Below are 18,257 nucleotides of genomic sequence, written 5' to 3'. Positions count from 1 at the left end.
AATAAAAATTAGCTGATAAGACATTGTAAAGCCAGCCACTTTGGAAACTAGCCAGTTTTTATTAAAGATCCATCCAAGAAGTGCAGTGGGTGAGGCCAAGTCTTTAGAAGATGTCAGGACTGCTATACTCTCGAGGCTTTGTAAACTGGTGGTATAGAAAGATGTATTAGATTCCTGGAGGAGTGATGGCTCCCTGAGCTCTCTGCAGGCACAGAAGGAAAAAGCTGTGGGAAGAAGGCTCCCTTTCTCATGAATGGAAAAAGCAAGCGCTGAGTGTTGGGGAAAGTGAATCTTGTTTGTTTAATCAAATCCTGGGGCTTCCTGTTCCCTTCAGTTGTTAGCCTTTTGTGGACTTCAGGAGCAAAGACTGCATTGAGCCAACATCAGCAAAACCTTATTAAACATTTAATTCATGCATCACCAGAAGGAAAAAAAATGACTGATAATCCTTGTATTTGCATTCAATGACAAATTGCCTAGGACTGGACCTAGAGCCAGATACAGAACAGAGAAAGGAGAATCCTGTCAGTTACTGGTTGACTATGAGTATGATTCTAGAAAACTTTCTGGGCCTGTTTACTTGCATAAAAATATGGGAATTGGACTAGATTTTAGACTGATCTTTAAGATTTTTTCCAGTTTTAAATCCTATGATCTACATAAACCTATAAATAAAAACATTGAGAAAAAACCCAGTTACAGCAAGGAAGGACAATTAGTAAATTTCTTAATTCTGTTTGTTTATGCCTCTAGTCTCAAAGCTAATTAGTAAAGGTTCTACCCTGATTACAAATATCAGATAATGCAAGCATTTTTGCATTTTATAATCTCATTGAATTTCATACCAGTCCCCCACGCTCAGGCAAGTTTCTTCTCTGCTAATATGTAAAAGATACACTTATTTAATAATTACCCTCGAGAGTATATTTAAAAAAAAAGAATATTGAGCATAAATGCCCTAGAAGGAGGCAAGTGTTTATTAAACCCAGTACACAGTAAATCTAAATTTTGGAATAAGCAAAAGGGAAAATTCCCTGTCCTCGAGGAGCTTCCCTGCTGATGAGGGGAAACAACACACAAAAGGGAGCAGAAAAAGTTGAGAGTTGAAGGTACCCGTAGGACATAGAAATCCAGAAACAGGACTGGAAGGAGAATGATGGCTGGACTCCCCAACAAAGCAGAGGCCCTGAGAGGAGCTGAAATATGGAAGGGGACAGGCCTGGTGGAGGGGTATTCCAAGGTGGTAAAACCACTGGGGAGGAGGGCAGCTCGGTGGCACAGTCATAGAGAGCCAGGCCTAATCTGACCTCAAACACTTCCTAGCTCTGTGGCCCTGGGCAAGTCACTTCACCCTGTTCATTTCAGTTTCCTCATCTATAAAATGAACTAAGGAAGGAAATGGCAAACCACTCCAGTATCTCTGCCAAGAAAACCTCAAATGAGGTCATGAAGAGTAGGACACAGTGGAAAAATGACTAAACAACAGCAAAAAAGGCACAGGGATAGTTGGGCATTCCAAGACAAGGAGACCCAAGATGCTGGGGTAAATTCTAGGGTGAGACAGTTACTAAGGCATGGTTTTAAAGTTCAGAAAATCTGAGTGAGAGCCAGGAGGGAATGAAGACTAGTCAGCCTGGGTCCCTCCATAAAATGGAGGTTCTAGGAGGAAACTCCCAGATGGGAGAAGGGGGAAGATTGGGAATTAGAATGGCCTGGTTCAAATCCTTGATCTGCCCCTGCTTGACTGTGGTTTAGTGAGAAGACTATCAGATTTGAGGTCAAATAACTTGGTTTTTAATCCTAATTCTTTCTACTTGCTGTGAAACTTAGGTTAGAAGAGATGACCTTACTTTTAATACTCATTTTAGACCTCAGTTTCCTCATCTATAAAATAGGAATGTGGTAGGAGTTCTTAACCTGGGGTTGAATTAAAAAAATTTTAAAAAAATAACTTTATTTTCAAATAGTTGATTTCCTTTGTAATCCTATGTATTTTATTTTGTGCACTTAAGGGCAGGATTCTTAGAATGGTCCATAGGCTTCACCACGCTACCAAAGGAGAACTCTATAACATGAAGGTTAAGAGCCCCTGCTTTATGGTGTCAGGTAAAAAAAGTGGAGGATGATGGGACCTGCTCAGATTTTTTTCATTGGATGGTTGTGAAGGATCAAAAGGAGTGACTTAGGTAAAGCCCTTTGTAAAACTGCTGATTGGTGTACAAATGTCGAATCATGTTATTGACTGCTAGTCAATAGCTATTATTAATTATATAATAATAAATTATTGATAAATAGCTAAATAAGTAATAAATTATTGATTCTCCCAGTAACAGCAGATCCCTTGAACACAAAGTCTGTCCATCTCCCATGACTGTGTTCATCTCCCTCCAGCTACCCAGACGGTGGGTGCAACCAATCAAGTTTTGGGAGGTTGGGCTTGTAGAGTACAGGCTGTCATTTTCACCGTAGGAACCACCTCATATTCTTTTATTCAATCCATAAACATTTATTAAGTGCCTACTATGCGCCAAGCACTTGAAATACAAAAAAGAGCTGAAAGTCAGCTCTTGCCTTCAAGAAGTTTAGAATCTAACCAGGCAGGAAACACGCAGACAAATCTGTATGCAAAGCAAAAATATTCAGAATAAGCAGGACATAATTAACAGAGGGAAGGCCCTAGAATTACATGGCAGTCTACCTTTACAGAATCTAAAGGACATCAGGGGCCATCTAATTCAACCCATACCTTAACAGGGATCACCTTCATGACATAATTGGCAAGGGGTTGATCTAGCCTTTGCTGCAGAACGGCAGCAAAGTGATGACTCACTAGTGAATGGACTCCCACCCCTGAGGCACCCCATCCTTCCTTTAGGTAGGTCTAATTAATGTTTTTTTTCCTTACATCAAGTTATAAATTTGCAATTTCTACCCATCCTGCTCTCTGGCCTATATAATCCCTTTTCCTTATAGCAACCCTATAAATGCTTGAAGACAGCTATCATGGCCTCCCCATACCTTCTCTGGCCCCAGCATCCCCAGTCCCTTTAATTCGTCTTCATATCACTCAGTCAATACATATTTATTAATGTCTACCACAGAGGCTAAGAGATGATTATGTGACCCTGATTATTCTCTTCTGGATTCTTCAGGTTATCAGCTTCCTTCCTCCCTTCCTCCCTCTCTTCCTTCCATCCTTTTCCTTCCTTCCTTCCTTCTTTCCTTCCTTCCTTCCTTCCTTCCTTCCTTCCTTCCTTCCTTCCTTCCTTCCTTCCTTCCTTCCTTCCTTCCTTCCTTCCTTCCTTCCCTCCTAGAGCTGAGCACATGCTCTATGTGTATGACTCCATATGGAATGCTGTCTTCTTGTTCTTTTTCAGTGAGATGCAGTGACACCAGTCTCCCTGGTGGTTCCTCTAGGCACTTCCTCTGGCCATTCCCTGTTTCCCTCCTCATCTCCCCCTACTGGCACCCCAGCCAAAATCCCCCTCCTGCCAGAAGCTCGTCCTGCTCCCCCTTAATTTAGTGCCTGCCTAGATTATTTCCAATCTATCCTGTGATAAAATGGGTGTGTTTACACGTTGTCATCCTCATGAGACAGTGAGCTCCTTGAGAGTGTAGACTGATATTCGCCTTCTTTTGAATCCCTAGTACTCAGCAGAGTCCCTAACACATCTGTACAGCTGAAATGTAGTAGGCACTTAATGTTAATAGACAACCTAAAGTGTCTTTAGCACCTTGAGTTTGCAGCCCACTAAAATCCCTAAATCCTTTTCTTTAGCTATATATTCCTCCCATCTAATATTTGTGAAGTGAATTTTAGAAATTGAAATGTAAAACTTTTATCATCTATGAAATTTGCTATTATTTGATTTGGATCTTTAGTTCCTAAGTCATCTATTGTGATGGCCAGCTTTCCTAATTTTGTGGCATCTGCAAATTTAAGCTTGACAGCTATGCCTTTACTGTTTGCACCCCATACCTTCTGTGAGGGTCTTGGGTACAGTAGAGAGGTTTTACACGCAGGATCAAAGCTGAGAGGAATCTTAGAAATCTAGTCCAATCCCTTAATTTTACAGAGTATGAAATTGTGACCCAGAAGCATTTTGTTCAAAGTGATTTGCTCAAGGTCACACAGTACATCTGGTAGTTTGCCTCATGTTGGCAATGATTCTAGTCTCTCGTCCCTGCCCTGCCTCCCCATCTAACACACACACACACACACACACACACACACACACACATACATACACCACACATACCCCTAGTTCTGCCCCAGAAACCCAAACCAGCCTCATTTATCTGTCTTCAGGACTTGATGACTTGGACCCTTAAGGAAAAGAAGGGGAAGGGGCTCTATGCATGACTGGGACCGAGGATACCAGTTGGACTTAGGTTTCTTCAGATATGAGGAAGCAGGGACTAACCCCCACCCGGTGCCAGGAAAGACAAGGAGAAGAAGACAGTACCAGGGTCAACCCTTCCATCTGCTGAGCACTTTATGCTTGATATTTGATATGGAAAAGGAACAAAAAAAACCTCAGATGATACAGCTCTGATGAGAAGTCAATAGCTAGAAAAAGCATCAGCGGCCAGGCAAGTGACGTTCCCAAAGCAGCCACATGGCGGCACCCTGGGAATTGTTTTAGACTCCAGTCCTAGCAGAGATTCAATTAAGAAAAAAATCCTTGGGGCTTGGGGCTTTCCTTATGGTAATCTGGTGTACCTGTATGATTATTCCCATTCAAAAAAAGGGGCAACTGCGGCTCATGTAGCTTGTGACTTAACCTAAGGTCATAGCCAGTAAATGTCTCCAAGTCCAGTACTCTGATCATAGCACCACACTCCGTCACAGTCGAAGGTCATGGCATATAGTGTCAGAGAAAGGGATCTTCCAGAGGATCCAGTCCAAATTGTCTCATTTTATAGATTTAGTCCATCAACAAATAATTATGGCCCCTGAGCTAGACGCTGGGGATAAAAGAGAAAATGAACCAGCGACCTGTCCTCAAAGAGCATACACATCATCAGAAGGGAAAACTGAGGACCACAGAAGAGAAGGCAGATCTCTTTCCTTTGAGCCCAGCAGTCACTATATGATGACAACATCTCATAGTAAAGAAATCCCCTTGCATACATGAGATGTTTTCTAACTTGCAAGGGGCTCTCCCATACATTGTCTCCTTTGAACTCTTTTGTGAAGCAGTCAAGGACTCTTCCGTTTTCCTGAAGAGGATGTTAAGGCTCCCACAGGTAAAGAAATTGGCCCAAGATTATTACGAGGACTCAAACCTGAAACTTCTGAATCCCTCCCTTTTTTCCTCTTCTGAAAAATAATAAATCAAGAGGTGGAGAGAGCATGTTTTATTTTGCCTTCTCTCCTAGCTGATGGTAGCCTCTGCTTGGGAAAACTCCTTTGTGCTTGGGCAATTTCCCAGGGTACCTACTCTGTGTAGCAGTCTTGAGTAAATGCCTGAGTGCCTTGGCCAAGTCTACTTGGCTCTTCCAGGCTCTAGGCTGGGACTCCATCTGTTCCTCCCATTCCCATGCTTTAAGAAAAAAGAGCTGTTTTGGCTTAAGCCAGGGACATTCCAGATTCCAGGGACATGGTCTAGACTGTCACAAGATCATTGATCTAGAGCTCAAAGGGACCATGAGGTCATCTAGTTCAACTCCCTCATTTTACGGAGAGGAAGATGAGGTGCAGAGTTATGGAGAGACTTATCTAAGGTCACACAGGTAGTAGGTAGCATAGGTGGGATGTGAACCCAGGTTGTCTGGCTCCAAATTGAACAGTATTAAATGATGAAGAGGTCATGGAGGTAGAGAAGCAGTCTCTAATCTGGGTCTACCCTTCCCCACCCCACTTCCCCCTGCCCTACCCCAAGGCTCAGGAAAGACTTTGTACCATTCCAGGGAATCCTGGTGGAAATGGGAGTCCTTGGTGCCACTGGCCATGCTGAAAGCCTTCCCAACTCCTCAAGGGAATTCTTGGTTCCCAAGCTTGTACTTCTCTCCCTTTCCTGAGTTTCCCAGAGATACATTGAGGGGAAGAGACATTGATTCTCCCCTGGAGTCCTCTGGCCATTGAGTCACAATGTCTCAATTGGTGGCAACCTCAGAGATCTTCATGCTTTTACAGTTGAGTAGATCCATGATCTCATAGGTGCAAGAATCCCCCCACTACACCCTCAAGCCCTTGAAAAGCCAGGAGGATGGATGCCTACTATGGGCCTAGCCCATGGGCTATAAAAAGATAGATTTGAAATAGACCCCAAATGAGTTTCTAATCTGTCCATTATAGTGCCTTCCATAGATTGGGCACTTAATAAAGGACTGATTGATTGTTTGGGGGGAAATAATCCTGACTGAGCTAAATGCCCAGGAGAGGCTCAGGCAGACAAAGTACTATGGAAAATTGGAGTCAGAGACGAAATAAATAGGTTTCTGTTTTTTGTTTTTTAATTAGAGAGAGGGGGAAGGGTGTTTGAAAGAGGTGAAATAGGATATGAACTTTCAGGTGAGGTTACTGTATTATTTCTTTCGCTAAAGGGTTTTACTGTGTACAAGAGACTTCTCACAAAATGGGAATAATTTGTAAATGTTTGTAAGGTAAAAATAAAACGTTGAAAAATCTGAAAAAAACTCTAAACGCTAAAATTAGAGGAATACAAGGGTACAGGGGCAGGGATACAAGTTCTTAACTAGTTGTCTGTAAAAATATTTTGGTAACTATTTCAATAGGATTTGTTCCCTTTGTAACATTTCATAACAAACATTTCAAAGACAGATCCTTAGACACAAAAAGATTAGGAATTCTTGCTAGAGACAATTGTCAGCTATAAGTTTTGTTTTGGGAGGCAATCAGGGTTAAGTGACTTGTTCATAGTCACACAGTAGTAAGTCACTGAGGCTGGATTTGAACTCAGGTACTCCTTTGCCACCTACCTGCCCCAAAAGTTTTCAGTAATGATAAATTTGTTTTGAGGTGCTGTTCAATGGTTTTAAGTTGTGTCCAACTTTCCATGACCCCATTTTTTTTTTTTTTGCAAAGTTACTCTAGTGGTTTGTCATTTTCTTCTCATTTTACAGATAAGGAAATTGAGCAACCAGGGTGAAGTGACTTGCCCAGGGTCACACAGCTAGTAAGGGTCTGAGGCCAGATTTAAACTCAGGAAGATGAGTCTTCCTGACTCCAGGCCCAGTGCTCTGGGCACTATGATTCTACCTAGCTGTTTTGAGATACAGGTCAAATCTCTGGTTTAAAGAACTCTTTTTTGCTGACTAGGAATTTCATTGAATTGAATGTTGACTAAGACTGGAAAATCTTTTTTAAAAAACCTATTTTTATTGTAATCTTAAAAAAAAAATCTGAGGAGGGAGTGGTCATTTTCACAGAGGAAAGGCATCTGAATTGAACCTTGAAGGGAGAGATAGATGGATGGTTAGGGGATGAGACTTTTCCAAGCCTGGGGGATGGTATGAATGAAAGAATGGATACAGGCAGGAGGAGAAGAATCCAGTTTGCCAGGTCTGTAGAATACCTTAAGGGAGAGTCGTATGAGATATAGTTGAACAGAGAATTGGGAGACAGATTGGGAAGAGACTTGATTGTTGGAAAGAGGAGTTAACCATCTCTTAGGTTATGTGATAGGAACTGAGGATACAAAGATGAGACATCCCCTCCCATCCTCCACCCTTGGACATTACCTTCCATTTACACAGTGTAGCTCTTGTCAGAAATATAGATCTTTGCATGTTGTCTTTCACCATTAGAAGGTCAGAAATCATGCTTTCAGTGCCTGGCATATGGTGAACGCTTTAAGAAATGTTTATTGACTCAGATGAAGTCAATCAACAAATGTTTATTGTCCAGAAAGAACTTATATTAAGTACCAGTGCCATGCCAGGAAACTGAATCACTTCCATTTGAATTCTCTTAGGAAGATTCTGGAGATCACCTGGCAGGATAAAGTAGCAGACACTGAGGTCCTTTCTTGAACTAAACTGCCAGGCCTTCAAACTCTGCTATAGAGAGTGCAACTTCAATGGACTGGCTATGGTGTTTGGATGCAAAATGTACGCTTGCCAAAAAGACTATTTTATGGAGAACTCATACAGGGCAATTGTTCACATGGAGGTCAGAAGAAGTCATACAATGAGACTGTCAAGGTCTCTCTTAAGAACTTTGGAATTGATTGTTTGACATGGGAGACACTGGCACAGGACTGCCCAGCATGGCGCGCCCACATCAGAAAAGGTGCTGTGCTCTATGATCAAAACATTAAAGTAGCTCAAATGAAACATGAACTACTCAGATTTAGAGAGCTCACCCCAAATGTCCACATGGAATATTTGTGCCTGACCTGTGGTAGAGCCTTCCAAGTTCATAGTGGTCTGATCAGCCACAGTTGGACGCATTGTAACTTCACTCTAACATAGTGATGTCATTTTGGTCCTCTTTGAGAATGGACAACAACCAACCATATCACAATTGATACCGTAGACTAGGAGCTACAGAAAGCTTTTTAGGAGAAGTGACCTGATCAGAGCCCTACCTTCACTCCCTTTGGGAGATAACTTGAACAACAATTTGGAGGGTGGATTTCAGAAGGCTTAGACTGGAAGCAGAAAGACCTGTTAGGATGTAGACGCAATATTCTAGGTGAAAAGAGGTGACGACCAAAAACAAGGGCGGTGACAGCAGAAGTGAAGGAGTGGAAACATCACTGTGGTGGTAGAAACAATAGGCCTTGGCAGCTGTTTGGTTGGGGGCGGAGGGAGAAGGTAAAGGTGACTCTGAGGTTATGTACTTGGGTGGGGTCATTAATCAAAGTGAACAAGGTGGGGAAGGAGAGAGGCAAGATGAGGAAAGAAATTATTTAGTTGTGAACACATTGGGTGTGAGGAGTTAAGAGGATTTCTAGCAGGAAGATTAGAAATAGGGGAGGGAGAAATCTGGAACTCAAAATCTTATAAAAGTGAATACTGAAAACTAAAAGTAAATAAATAATAAACTTAGAAAAAAAAAAAAAGAATGAAGGTGGACTTAGGAAAGGCTCCTTGAAAAAGATGGGATTTTAGATGTAACTTGAAGGAAGCCAGAGAAGTCAGGAGGTGGAGATCAGGAGGAAGAGAGTTCCTTGCAAAGAGGTCAGCCAGAGAAAATGTTTAGAGTTCCAGGATGAGCCAGGAGGCCAGAGTCCTGGATAGAGGGGAGTAAGGTGTAAGAAGACTGGAAAGATAGGGGACTGGAGATCTGGGGAGAAGCAGATCTGGGAGTCCTCTGCAGAAAGGTCATAGCTAGAGCCACGTGAGTGTCTGAGGTCACCAGGGGAGCAGGTTGGTATCAAGGAATAGGAGGAGAAGGCCAAGGTCAGAGCCTTGCAGGGCAGCAACAATCAACAGAGAGGAGTTTAAGAATCTCCTACAAGCTGGGCACTGGGCTAAGCTCTGGGGATTCAGACTAAAGGGAAGTGTTCCTGCCCTCAAAGAGCTTACTTTCTCTTGGGGAAATGACATGAATATAAAAAAAAGCATATTCAGAATGTATATAAGATGAATCCTAGGTAATTTTGGGAGGGTGCCAGCAGCTGGGGGGGTGGGGAATCAGTAACCTCAAGTCAACAAGCATTTATTAAACAACCATTAAAAAGCTAGGGCAGGTAGGTGGAGCAGTGGATAGAGTTCTGGCTTGAAGTCAGGAAGATGAGTTTTCCTGAGTTCAAATCTAGCCTAGACATTTACTAGCTGTGTGACCCTGGGCAAGTCACTTCACCTTGTTTGCCTCAGGTTCCTCATCTGTAAAATGAGCTGGAGAAGGAGATGGCAAACCACTCTAGTATGTCTGCCAAGAAAACCCCAAAGTGGGGTCACAAAGAATCAGACATAACTGAAAAGTGACTGAACAACAACAAAATTTAAAACACTAAGAGGTACGCCTGCCACCTTAAAGGAAAGGGAAAAACAATCCCTGCTCTCAAAGACCTCAAAGTCTAGTGGGAGAGACAATATGCAAACAGCCATGTACAAAGCCATGTGTAAGCAATGTACAGGACAAGTAGGAAATAATCAGCACAGAATGAAGGCAGATCAACATGACTAATGTGGAAATACATTTAATATGATTGTACATATATATATCAGATTGCATGCCATCTTGGGGAGTGGGGGAGAGGAGGGAGGGGGAATATTTGGAACTCAAAATCTTATAAAAGTGAATGCTGAAAACTAAAACTAAATAAATAAGCTTAAAAAAATGAAGGTGGATTAGGAAAGACTCCTTGAAAAAGATGAGATTTTAATTGTAACTTGAAGGAAGCCAGAGAATCCAGGAGGTGGAGATCAGGAGGAAGAGAGTTCCTTGCAAGGAGGTCAGCCATAGAAAATGTCTAGAGTTCCAGGATGAGCCAGGAGGCCAGAGTCCTGGATCAGAGAGTATACAGAGGGCAGTAAGGTGTCAGAAGACTGGAAAGGTAGAAGGGGGTTATGTTATAAAGGGCTTTGCCAAACAAAACATTCTGGTTTTGCTCCTGGAGGTTATGGAGAGTTTATAGAGTAGGGAGTGACATAGTTGGATCCGAGCTTTAGGAAAATAGTTTTAGTGGCTGAATGGAAGATGAATTAGAGCAGGGAGAGATCTGAGTGAGGCAGATCCACCAGCAGGCTGTTGTTATTGCTTGGTGTTTGTCCTTTGTCTCAAAGAGGACAAATGACATCAGGGAGGTGATGTCTTGACTTGCAAGTGAATTGGATTTAAGTGAGGCAGGGCTGTGCAAAATGACCACCAGGCCAAAATCAAAGCTATGGTTTTTCCAGTAGCAGTGTATGGCTGGGAAATTTGGAAAGATTAAGAAAAGCGAGTGCGGCAGAACCTCGATTTCTAATTCTGGTGCTGGAGAAGACATTGGAGAGTCCCTTGGACAGCAAGGAGGTCAAATCAGTCCATTGAAGAGACTAGTTCAGGCTGTTCACTGGAAGGCCCAAGATTGAAGCTGAAGCTGGAACACTTTGGCCGCATATTGAGATGATGGGACTCATTGGAAAAGACCCCGAAGTTGGGAATGATTGAAGGCAAAAGGAGAAGGGTGTTGTGGACGGACATGAGTTTGGACAGACTTTGAAAGTCGGACATAACTGAACAACAAATTATCAGAAAAGTAAAGTTCACGACCCCTTAACATTGACAGGACCCCCTCCCTCCTCTGCCCCAGGGGGATATTGACAAGACATCCCTCCCTCCTCTGCCCCAGGGGGATATTAACAAGACATCCCTCCCTCCTCTGCCCCAGGGGGATATTGACAAGACATCCCTCCCTCCTCTGCCCCAGGGGGATATTGACAAGATCCCTCCCTCCTCTGCCCCAGGGGGATATTGACAAGATTCCCTCCCTCCTCTGCCCCAGGGGGATATTGACAAGATCCCTCCCTCCTCTGCCCCAGGGGGATACTGACAAGATCCTCCTCCAAGTTAAGAACTTCTGACCCCATAGTCTCTTAGGGCCACACTTCAGTGCAAGGAGAAAAGGATTAATCCGGGAAGTCTCCCTGGAGGAGGTGGTGTATTGCTGCAGGGTATGTGTAGGGGTGGTCGAAGAAATTCCAGGTGTGTGTTGATTGGCTAGAATGGCGCAGCCGCAGTTGCTAGAGCTGAGGGTTCTCATTCACTGGGCGAGGATGAGAAGATTGGATCCGCTCTTGCCTCTTTAAGAGCCGCAGCTCCTCTACGTCTATCAGCCAGACTACCAGGGGTTCTACTTCCGCCCGGTCTGCGTCTGACTTCATTACGCACCCTGGGAAAGAAGAGCAAATATGCGCAGGCGCACCAGTACTCTTGTTGCCATGGAGAGAACGCCCGAATCTCTGAGAAGTGGGAAGGGGTGGGGAATGATGTACTCCCGCCCTCCTCCCCGCCTAATAGGTCTCCATAGCAACACTAAAGCTTCGGGTAGCGCGAGCTCACGGAGTTCTACTCGGACTTCGGGAGCCGATCCCGAGGCGGGGCTACGCGTGCGCAGTGAGGTTGTATTTATCCCGCGTGGAAGCTCGGGGTCCCTGGTTGTAGCTGATGGGAGGCGGTGAGCAGGGGCTCTTAAGGGGGCCGGCGCAGAGCAGGTGGAGGAGGGGGAGTGGATAATTGCCCACTTTGGTCCACCTAGAGAGGAAGGACAGTGAGAAGACGGAGGGACCCTTTCAGTGTCCATCTCCGGCAGAGGAGGGAGGGACCTTGTCAGTATTCCGCTGGGGCAGAGGAGGGAGGGACCTTGTCAATATACCCCTGGGGCAGAGGAGGGGGGTCTTGTCAATATCCCCCTGGGGCAGAGGAGGGAGGGGAGGGGGTCTTGTCAATATTCCCCTGGGGCAGAGGAGGGGGTCTTGTCAGTATCCCCCTGGGGCAGAGGAGGGAGGGGAGGGGGGGGGTCTTGTCAATATCCCCCTGGGGCAGAGGAGGGAGGGGAGGGGGGGTCTTGTCAATATTCCCCTGGGGCAGAGGAGGGGGTCTTGTCAATATCCCCCTGGGGCAGAGGAAGGAGGGATCTTGTCAATATCCCCCTGGGGCAGAGGAGGGAGGGATCTTGTCAATATCCCCCTGGGGCAGAGGAGGGAGGGATCTTGTCAATATTCCCCTGGGGCAGGGGAGGGATTGGTCTTGTCAGTATCCCCCTGGGGCAGAGGAGGGAGGGGAGGGGGTCTTGTCAATATTCCCCTGGGGCAGAGGAGGGGGTCTTGTCAGTATCCCCCTGGGGCAGAGGAGGGAGGGGAGGGGGTCTTGTCAATATTCCCCTGGGGCAGATGAGGGGGTCTTGTCAATATCCTCCTGGGGCAGAGGAGGGAGGGGAGGGGGTCTTGTCAATATTCCCCTGGGGCAGGGGAGGGATTGGTCTTGTCAGTATTCCCCTGGGGCGGAGGAGGAGGGAGTCCAGTCATTGTCTCCCTGGGGCAGAGGAGGGGGTCTTGTCAATATCTCCACGGGGCAGGGGAAGGAAGGGGGTCCTGTCAATGTCCCCTTGGGGCAGAGGAGGGAGAAGGGTTGTCAGTGTCCCACTGAGGCAGTGAAAATCCCCCTGGGAGTAATAAAAACATAAGGAAATTCCCCCCCCCCCCATGCCTCCTTGGGGCAGTGAGAGGATGGGAAACTGTGTACTTGTCCCTTGAGGGCAATAAGAGATCCGGGTCAGATTGCTTTGTCCATTTGTTAGACAAGGAAGGCCTTCTTAGAGAGCTGTTTCTCATTAGGTCTTCCCACCAGTATCACAGACCAGTTGCACTTTGGCCTCCTTAGTTCCTGGGTAGAGTGGACTATCTGGGGCAGGCCATGGCCAGGCTCCCAGCCCCAGGCTCTGTGATTGTCCCTGATTGGCATGAGAGCTCAGAGGGCAAAGAGCACCTGTCATCCATCCTTCGAAAGAACCGGCGGAGGGTGTTTGGTGAGTGAAGACTCAAACTCTTGTCCTCTGCCAGCAGAGGCCTGGGAGGCTCCCATAACTTTCATTGGGAGCCAGATCCCAGCCCTACCACAAAATGTGGGACCTTGGGTAGGAACCTCTCTGGGCTTCAGGTTCTTCCTCAGAAAAAGGAAGGGGTTGCATTAGATGTGCTCCAAGGTCTGCTCTAGCTCTGGTGTTCAATGACTCCTCTCTGGGCTGTTGGCATCCCCAAAAGAACAGGGTCTGGTATTTTAGCCCATGTTATCTTATATCTTCTCCTCCTATCTGCCATCACTGCCAGTTATAAATAAAACCTTGGGGATAGCCTGAGCAACAGGATACTCAGTAGATTTGAGAAGTGAAAGATGCTTAAGGATATTGGAGCCCAGAGGCACCTTGGAACACAACACTGTAACCCTAATTCTGAGCTGAGAGGATCAGTAGTTTGCAGAATGTTGAAGGTGTGGGGGATCTTAGAACATAGGATGTCAAAGCTGGAAGGGCTCTTACAACAAATAATGTCAGAGATGGAAGGGGCCTTAGAGTATAGAATGTCAGAACTGAAAGAGATCTTAGAATATAGAGTGTCAGAGTTAGAAAGGACCTTAGGGTATAGAATGTCAGAGCTGGGAGGTACCCTAGATCCCAGGATGTCAGAGTTGGGAGGGCCTTAGAAATTGTCTAGTCTAACCTCCATATTTTACAGCTGGGGAAACAGAGTTTCAGATAAGAAAAATAACTTGTCAGAGTCACACCACAAATCAGTAACTGCCAGAAAAGATGGTGTCTGTCCCCTAGGTTTTTTCTTAAGTCTTGGTTTTGTAAGAGGGTTCACAGACCATCCATTCTCATATTTGCAAGGATTATGTCTTACTCATCTGGTACAAGACTCTTCTAGTATATTTAAAAAGTATATTGAATTCATTCATATATTCCACACATAGGGTATAGTTGAGAGCCCTCAACTAGATGTTAGGAGTACTGTTTTCTATTTCCTGCAACGTCGCTGACTTGTTCAGTTTCCTTCCCCAAATCCTTCTTTGGGTCTGAGAAATGGAGAGGTCAGACTGCATGGTCACTAACCTGGGGAAAGGGTTTACTTTGAAGGGGTGACTATCTGAAGCGAGGATTACTTACTACTCTAGGGCTGCTTGAGAGGCCGGTTCTGCCTCCCCAGGTAACAGCTGACACCGCAAGCTACAAGATCTTTGTTTCTGGGAAGAGTGGGGTGGGGAAGACAGCTCTGGTGGCCAAGTTGGCAGGCTTGGAGATCCCTGTGATCCACCATGAAACTGTAGGTAAGTAATTGGGTAATGGGATGGGAAGCCTTGGGTCTGGAGTAAGGAGATTAACCACCTCTGCTGTCTTTTAAAAATGTACCTCTGTTAGAAAATCTTCTCTGATTACTTTGGGGTCCCTTGGTATATTTTCTTGAACTCATATATTTGTGTTTCTCCTCTGTTCCTTTATATTCATTGATGTTTTACTTCATAGTTGTTCCTAAATATGTTTTGTGTTTATGTCCTGTGACTGATGGTCAAACTAGATTGTTTCCTGAGGACAGAACTCTGTCCCTCCCTCTAAGACTAGGGGCTTCCCTAGGGCTGGTATTCTTTTCTCTTCTGGAAGCTGCCCCAGCCCCTAGGCCATTTCTTCTTCCCAAATTGTTTGCAGAGCTGGGGCCAGGTAAGGACAGAGGAATGGAGGTGATGAGAAACCCCTTTCCCTAGGTATCCAGACAACAGTAGTGTATTGGCCCGCCAAACTGCAGGCCAGCGATCGAGCGGTCATCTTCCGATTTGAGTTCTGGGACTGTGGAGAGGCGGCACTCAAGAAATTTGATCACATTCTGCCTGTGAGTGGAGGTGCAAGAGAAGGGTTAAGAATGCTTGTGTTTTGTTTGTCTCCCCCCCAACCCCCCAATATGGTCAGCCTCTTTAGGGCCAGGACTGCCATACTATATCCAAACTTTACATCTCTCCCAGTGATTAGCACAGTGCTTTTTGGCCCACTGTAGGTGCTTAACATATAGAATGCATAGATGGGTATTTCCCAGGGTGGGGCTGGAATATGTTCTGGAAAGGTGGGAGTTGGATGGGATGCAGATGAAAACTCTTACTTCTTATTCCTGCCTCCCAAAGGTCATTGCCCTGCCTCTTGGTGACACTGGGCTGGGCAGGGTATCCTGACTGCTCTGTGAAGTCCTGAGTCATAGCTAGAGAGGTCTTAGTAGGCACAGTGACTGATGGGTGGGATTTATTGAGGCTCTCCCCAGAGTTAGAGGCTGCAGGCATCCTCCTTTGAGAGGCAGCATGGTATAACGAAACCTGGAGTCCGAAAGTTCACATCCCACCTCTGATACTTGCTTAGCTTTGTGACCCCTGGGCTAATCACTTGACCTCTTTGACCCTCACTTTCCTCATCTATAAAATGAAAGGCTTGGACTCAGTGACCTCTAAGGGCTTTTCCAGCTCTAAATCCATGCTCCTGTAATCTAGGCCTGCAAGGAGAAAACAGATGCCTTCCTTTTCCTCTTCTCTTTCACTGACCGTTCCTCCTTTGAAGACCTCCCTGCTCAGCTTTCTCGGGTTGCCGGAGATGCCCCCAACACTGTCAAGATGGTCATTGGCTCTAAGTATCCTTATGGCATCTTCCCATTTATGGTCCTGGGAGCCTGGTCAAAGGGCACTTGTCCCTGGGTGTGCCCCATGGCACAGATGACTGGGCTGTTCTGTCCAGAGGTATTTGTTTCTCTGCTCCAGCAAGCTCTGTACTCTTGTGTCAGAAGGGAAGAAAACCTGGGGCTTTGAGAGAGACAGGCAGTGTGGCTCAGTAGATAAGAGAGTTGGTCGCAGAGTCAAGAAGATGTTGCTTTAAGTCTTGCTCAGGTAATGGCTGACTCAGTGAGCCTTGAGGTTCCTTTTATTTCTGAGACACTAGTTCTTAGAGGGGATGTTAGCCAGGATCTCAGAGACAAACCAGCATCCTGGTACTATATCTTTTCCAGGCTCAAAAGTAGGTGAACATGGGTGAGGCTGGACAGGGGACTTGTGGGATGAGGTATAGGGCTCTTGGATCTGGGAACTGGCTATCCTGGGGGAGGTTGGGACGGTCAGTGCTGACCTTCAGCCCTGGGTCCCTCCCAGAGATAAATGAGGTGGAGTCTAGGGGAAGAGAAGGCCTCAGGGCAAGTGCTCAGGTCATCCAGAAGGGGTTGGGGAGCCACAGGGGACACTGCTTTCCTTGACCTCCTTTTTCACCAGGTTTGACCAATACATGCACACTGATGTTCCTGAGCGTGACCTCACGGCCTTCCGCCAGGCCTGGGAGCTGCCCCTGCTGCGTGTGAAGAGTGTGCCTGGGCGCCGATTGGCTGATGGGCGCACCCTGGATGGGCGGGCTGGGCTGGCAGATGTGGCACATATCCTCAATGGTCTGGGGGAGCATCTGTGGCACCAGGACCAGGTGGCAGCTGGGTTGGTCCCTGGCCCCCAGGAGAGCTCTCCAGATGGAGGGCAGGGTTGAGGAGGGGAAGTCTGACCTGAGGTGGCTCCTGGAAGTAGGACTTAGCTTGGAGCTGGCATCCCTGCCAGGGGGAGGAGGTGTGCTTGTAATCTAGTGGAATGGAAAGAACACATCGGGGCAGAAGATCTAGGTTCGAGTCCCAGCTGCGACTCTTCCTAGTGTGACCTTGATCAAGTCATTTCACTTTGATTCCTAACTTGAGTTTTCTAATCTGTAAAATGGAAATGTACTTATACTACGTCTCTCACAAGGACTCAGAGGGACCTGGGTTCTGAAGCCGCTGAGACCAGTAATCGCAGAAGCAGTTCACTCAGTCCTTAAGTATGGACCAGGGTTTCTGACCTGGGCTCTGGGAACTTGTTCATATATGAATATATGTTACATGTGTGTAAAATATGCGACTTTGATAACTAAATAGAATCAATTTTCTTTGTCATTCTCTGGAGTCTGTTTTATTCATTTAAAAACATCTCCCCAAAGGGGTCCATGACAAAAGGAGGGCTAAGAACCCCGGATTTAGAGGCCCGGGGGCGGGGGGGTGTGTGTGTGTGTGTAGGAGCCCATATCTGGCAGGAGCCCTGAGCGTCCACCCTCTCCTGTCCTTGGAAAGGGCTGGACAGCAACCTCCCTGGCCCTGGGTGGGGGGGAATGGTGGAGGGATCCCAAGCTGGTGGAGCGGAGAGCCTAAGCATTCCCCACAGCACTGTGAAGATGTCTCCACCCTTTCTCCCCCCTTCTCCCCCCCAGTCCTCCTTCTGCTTTCAGTGTTTAATAGGCCTGCCCCCCAGGGGCAGTCAGGCTAATGCTGCAAACTTGGGAGGGAGGGGCCCTGGTGGCCCACACTTCTGTCCCGTAATTTTCCTAATAACTGGGTAAATGCAAATGGCAGAGCCACTGTTCTTGAAGGGGAGGCAGCTACTGTGGAGGAAGCAGCTCTGGAATTGTAGTTGGGAAATGTGCATTTGAAGGTTCTGGTGCTGGTGACAGGCTCTTGCCCCTTTCTGAGCCTCAGTTTCTTTTTTCTGTAAAATGGGATGCTAATGCTTGGACTTCCTAGGGTGGCCCATGTTGTAGGTCAGGTGCTTTGTAAATCTTAAAGTATAACTGGGGTGTGAGGTCGAGGGGGTGGGAGGAAGAGTACTTGGTTTGGGATCCAGGGCCCTGGGTTTAGTTCCCAGCTCTAGCTGACCCTGGGGGAGCACAGCCTCACTGGGTCTCAGTTTCCTTACCTACAAAGTGGACTCAAATCTCTCCAGATTGTCCTCCGCCTCTTAAGTGGATGCCCATGAAATAGGGAAGCCAGTAGAG

The 18,257-nt window shown here is 46.2% G+C and overlaps 1 protein-coding gene across 2 annotated transcripts; it reads left to right on the top strand.

Annotated features, from left to right (window-relative positions):
* Positions 1–11,863: 11,863 nt before the first annotated feature.
* On the top strand, positions 11,864–17,385 carry CPLANE2 (ciliogenesis and planar polarity effector complex subunit 2). 2 transcript variants are annotated; one of them, XM_072609016.1, is made up of 6 exons: positions 11,864–12,074; positions 13,234–13,424; positions 14,570–14,722; positions 15,155–15,279; positions 15,923–16,059; positions 16,688–17,385. In XM_072609016.1, the coding sequence occupies exons 2-6, from the start codon at positions 13,313–13,315 to the stop codon at positions 16,947–16,949; spliced, it is 789 nt and encodes a 262-aa protein (XP_072465117.1). In that variant the 5' UTR covers positions 11,864–12,074; positions 13,234–13,312; the 3' UTR covers positions 16,950–17,385. The 2 variants fall into 2 exon arrangements, with proteins under 2 accessions (XP_072465117.1, XP_072465119.1); XM_072609018.1 differs by having other exon boundaries at positions 12,054–12,225.
* Positions 17,386–18,257: the final 872 nt, after the last annotated feature.

This window comes from Notamacropus eugenii, chromosome 5 (genome assembly GCF_028372415.1).
Source record: "Notamacropus eugenii isolate mMacEug1 chromosome 5, mMacEug1.pri_v2, whole genome shotgun sequence".
Classification (NCBI taxonomy): domain Eukaryota; kingdom Metazoa; phylum Chordata; class Mammalia; order Diprotodontia; family Macropodidae; genus Notamacropus; species Notamacropus eugenii.
This window is presented reverse-complemented; position numbering and strand designations above follow the sequence as displayed.

Bases quoted from the DNA above. Each gene is read 5' to 3' on its own strand.
- CPLANE2 (XM_072609016.1), top strand. From the start codon at position 13,313: ATGGCCAGGCTCCCAGCCCCAGGCTCTGTGATTGTCCCTGATTGGCAT. The intron at 14,723-15,154 runs GTAAGTAATTGG...CCCTTTCCCTAG, and splicing joins GATCCACCATGAAACTGTAG to GTATCCAGACAACAGTAGTG. The intron at 16,060-16,687 runs GTATCCTTATGG...CTTTTTCACCAG, and splicing joins AAGATGGTCATTGGCTCTAA to GTTTGACCAATACATGCACA.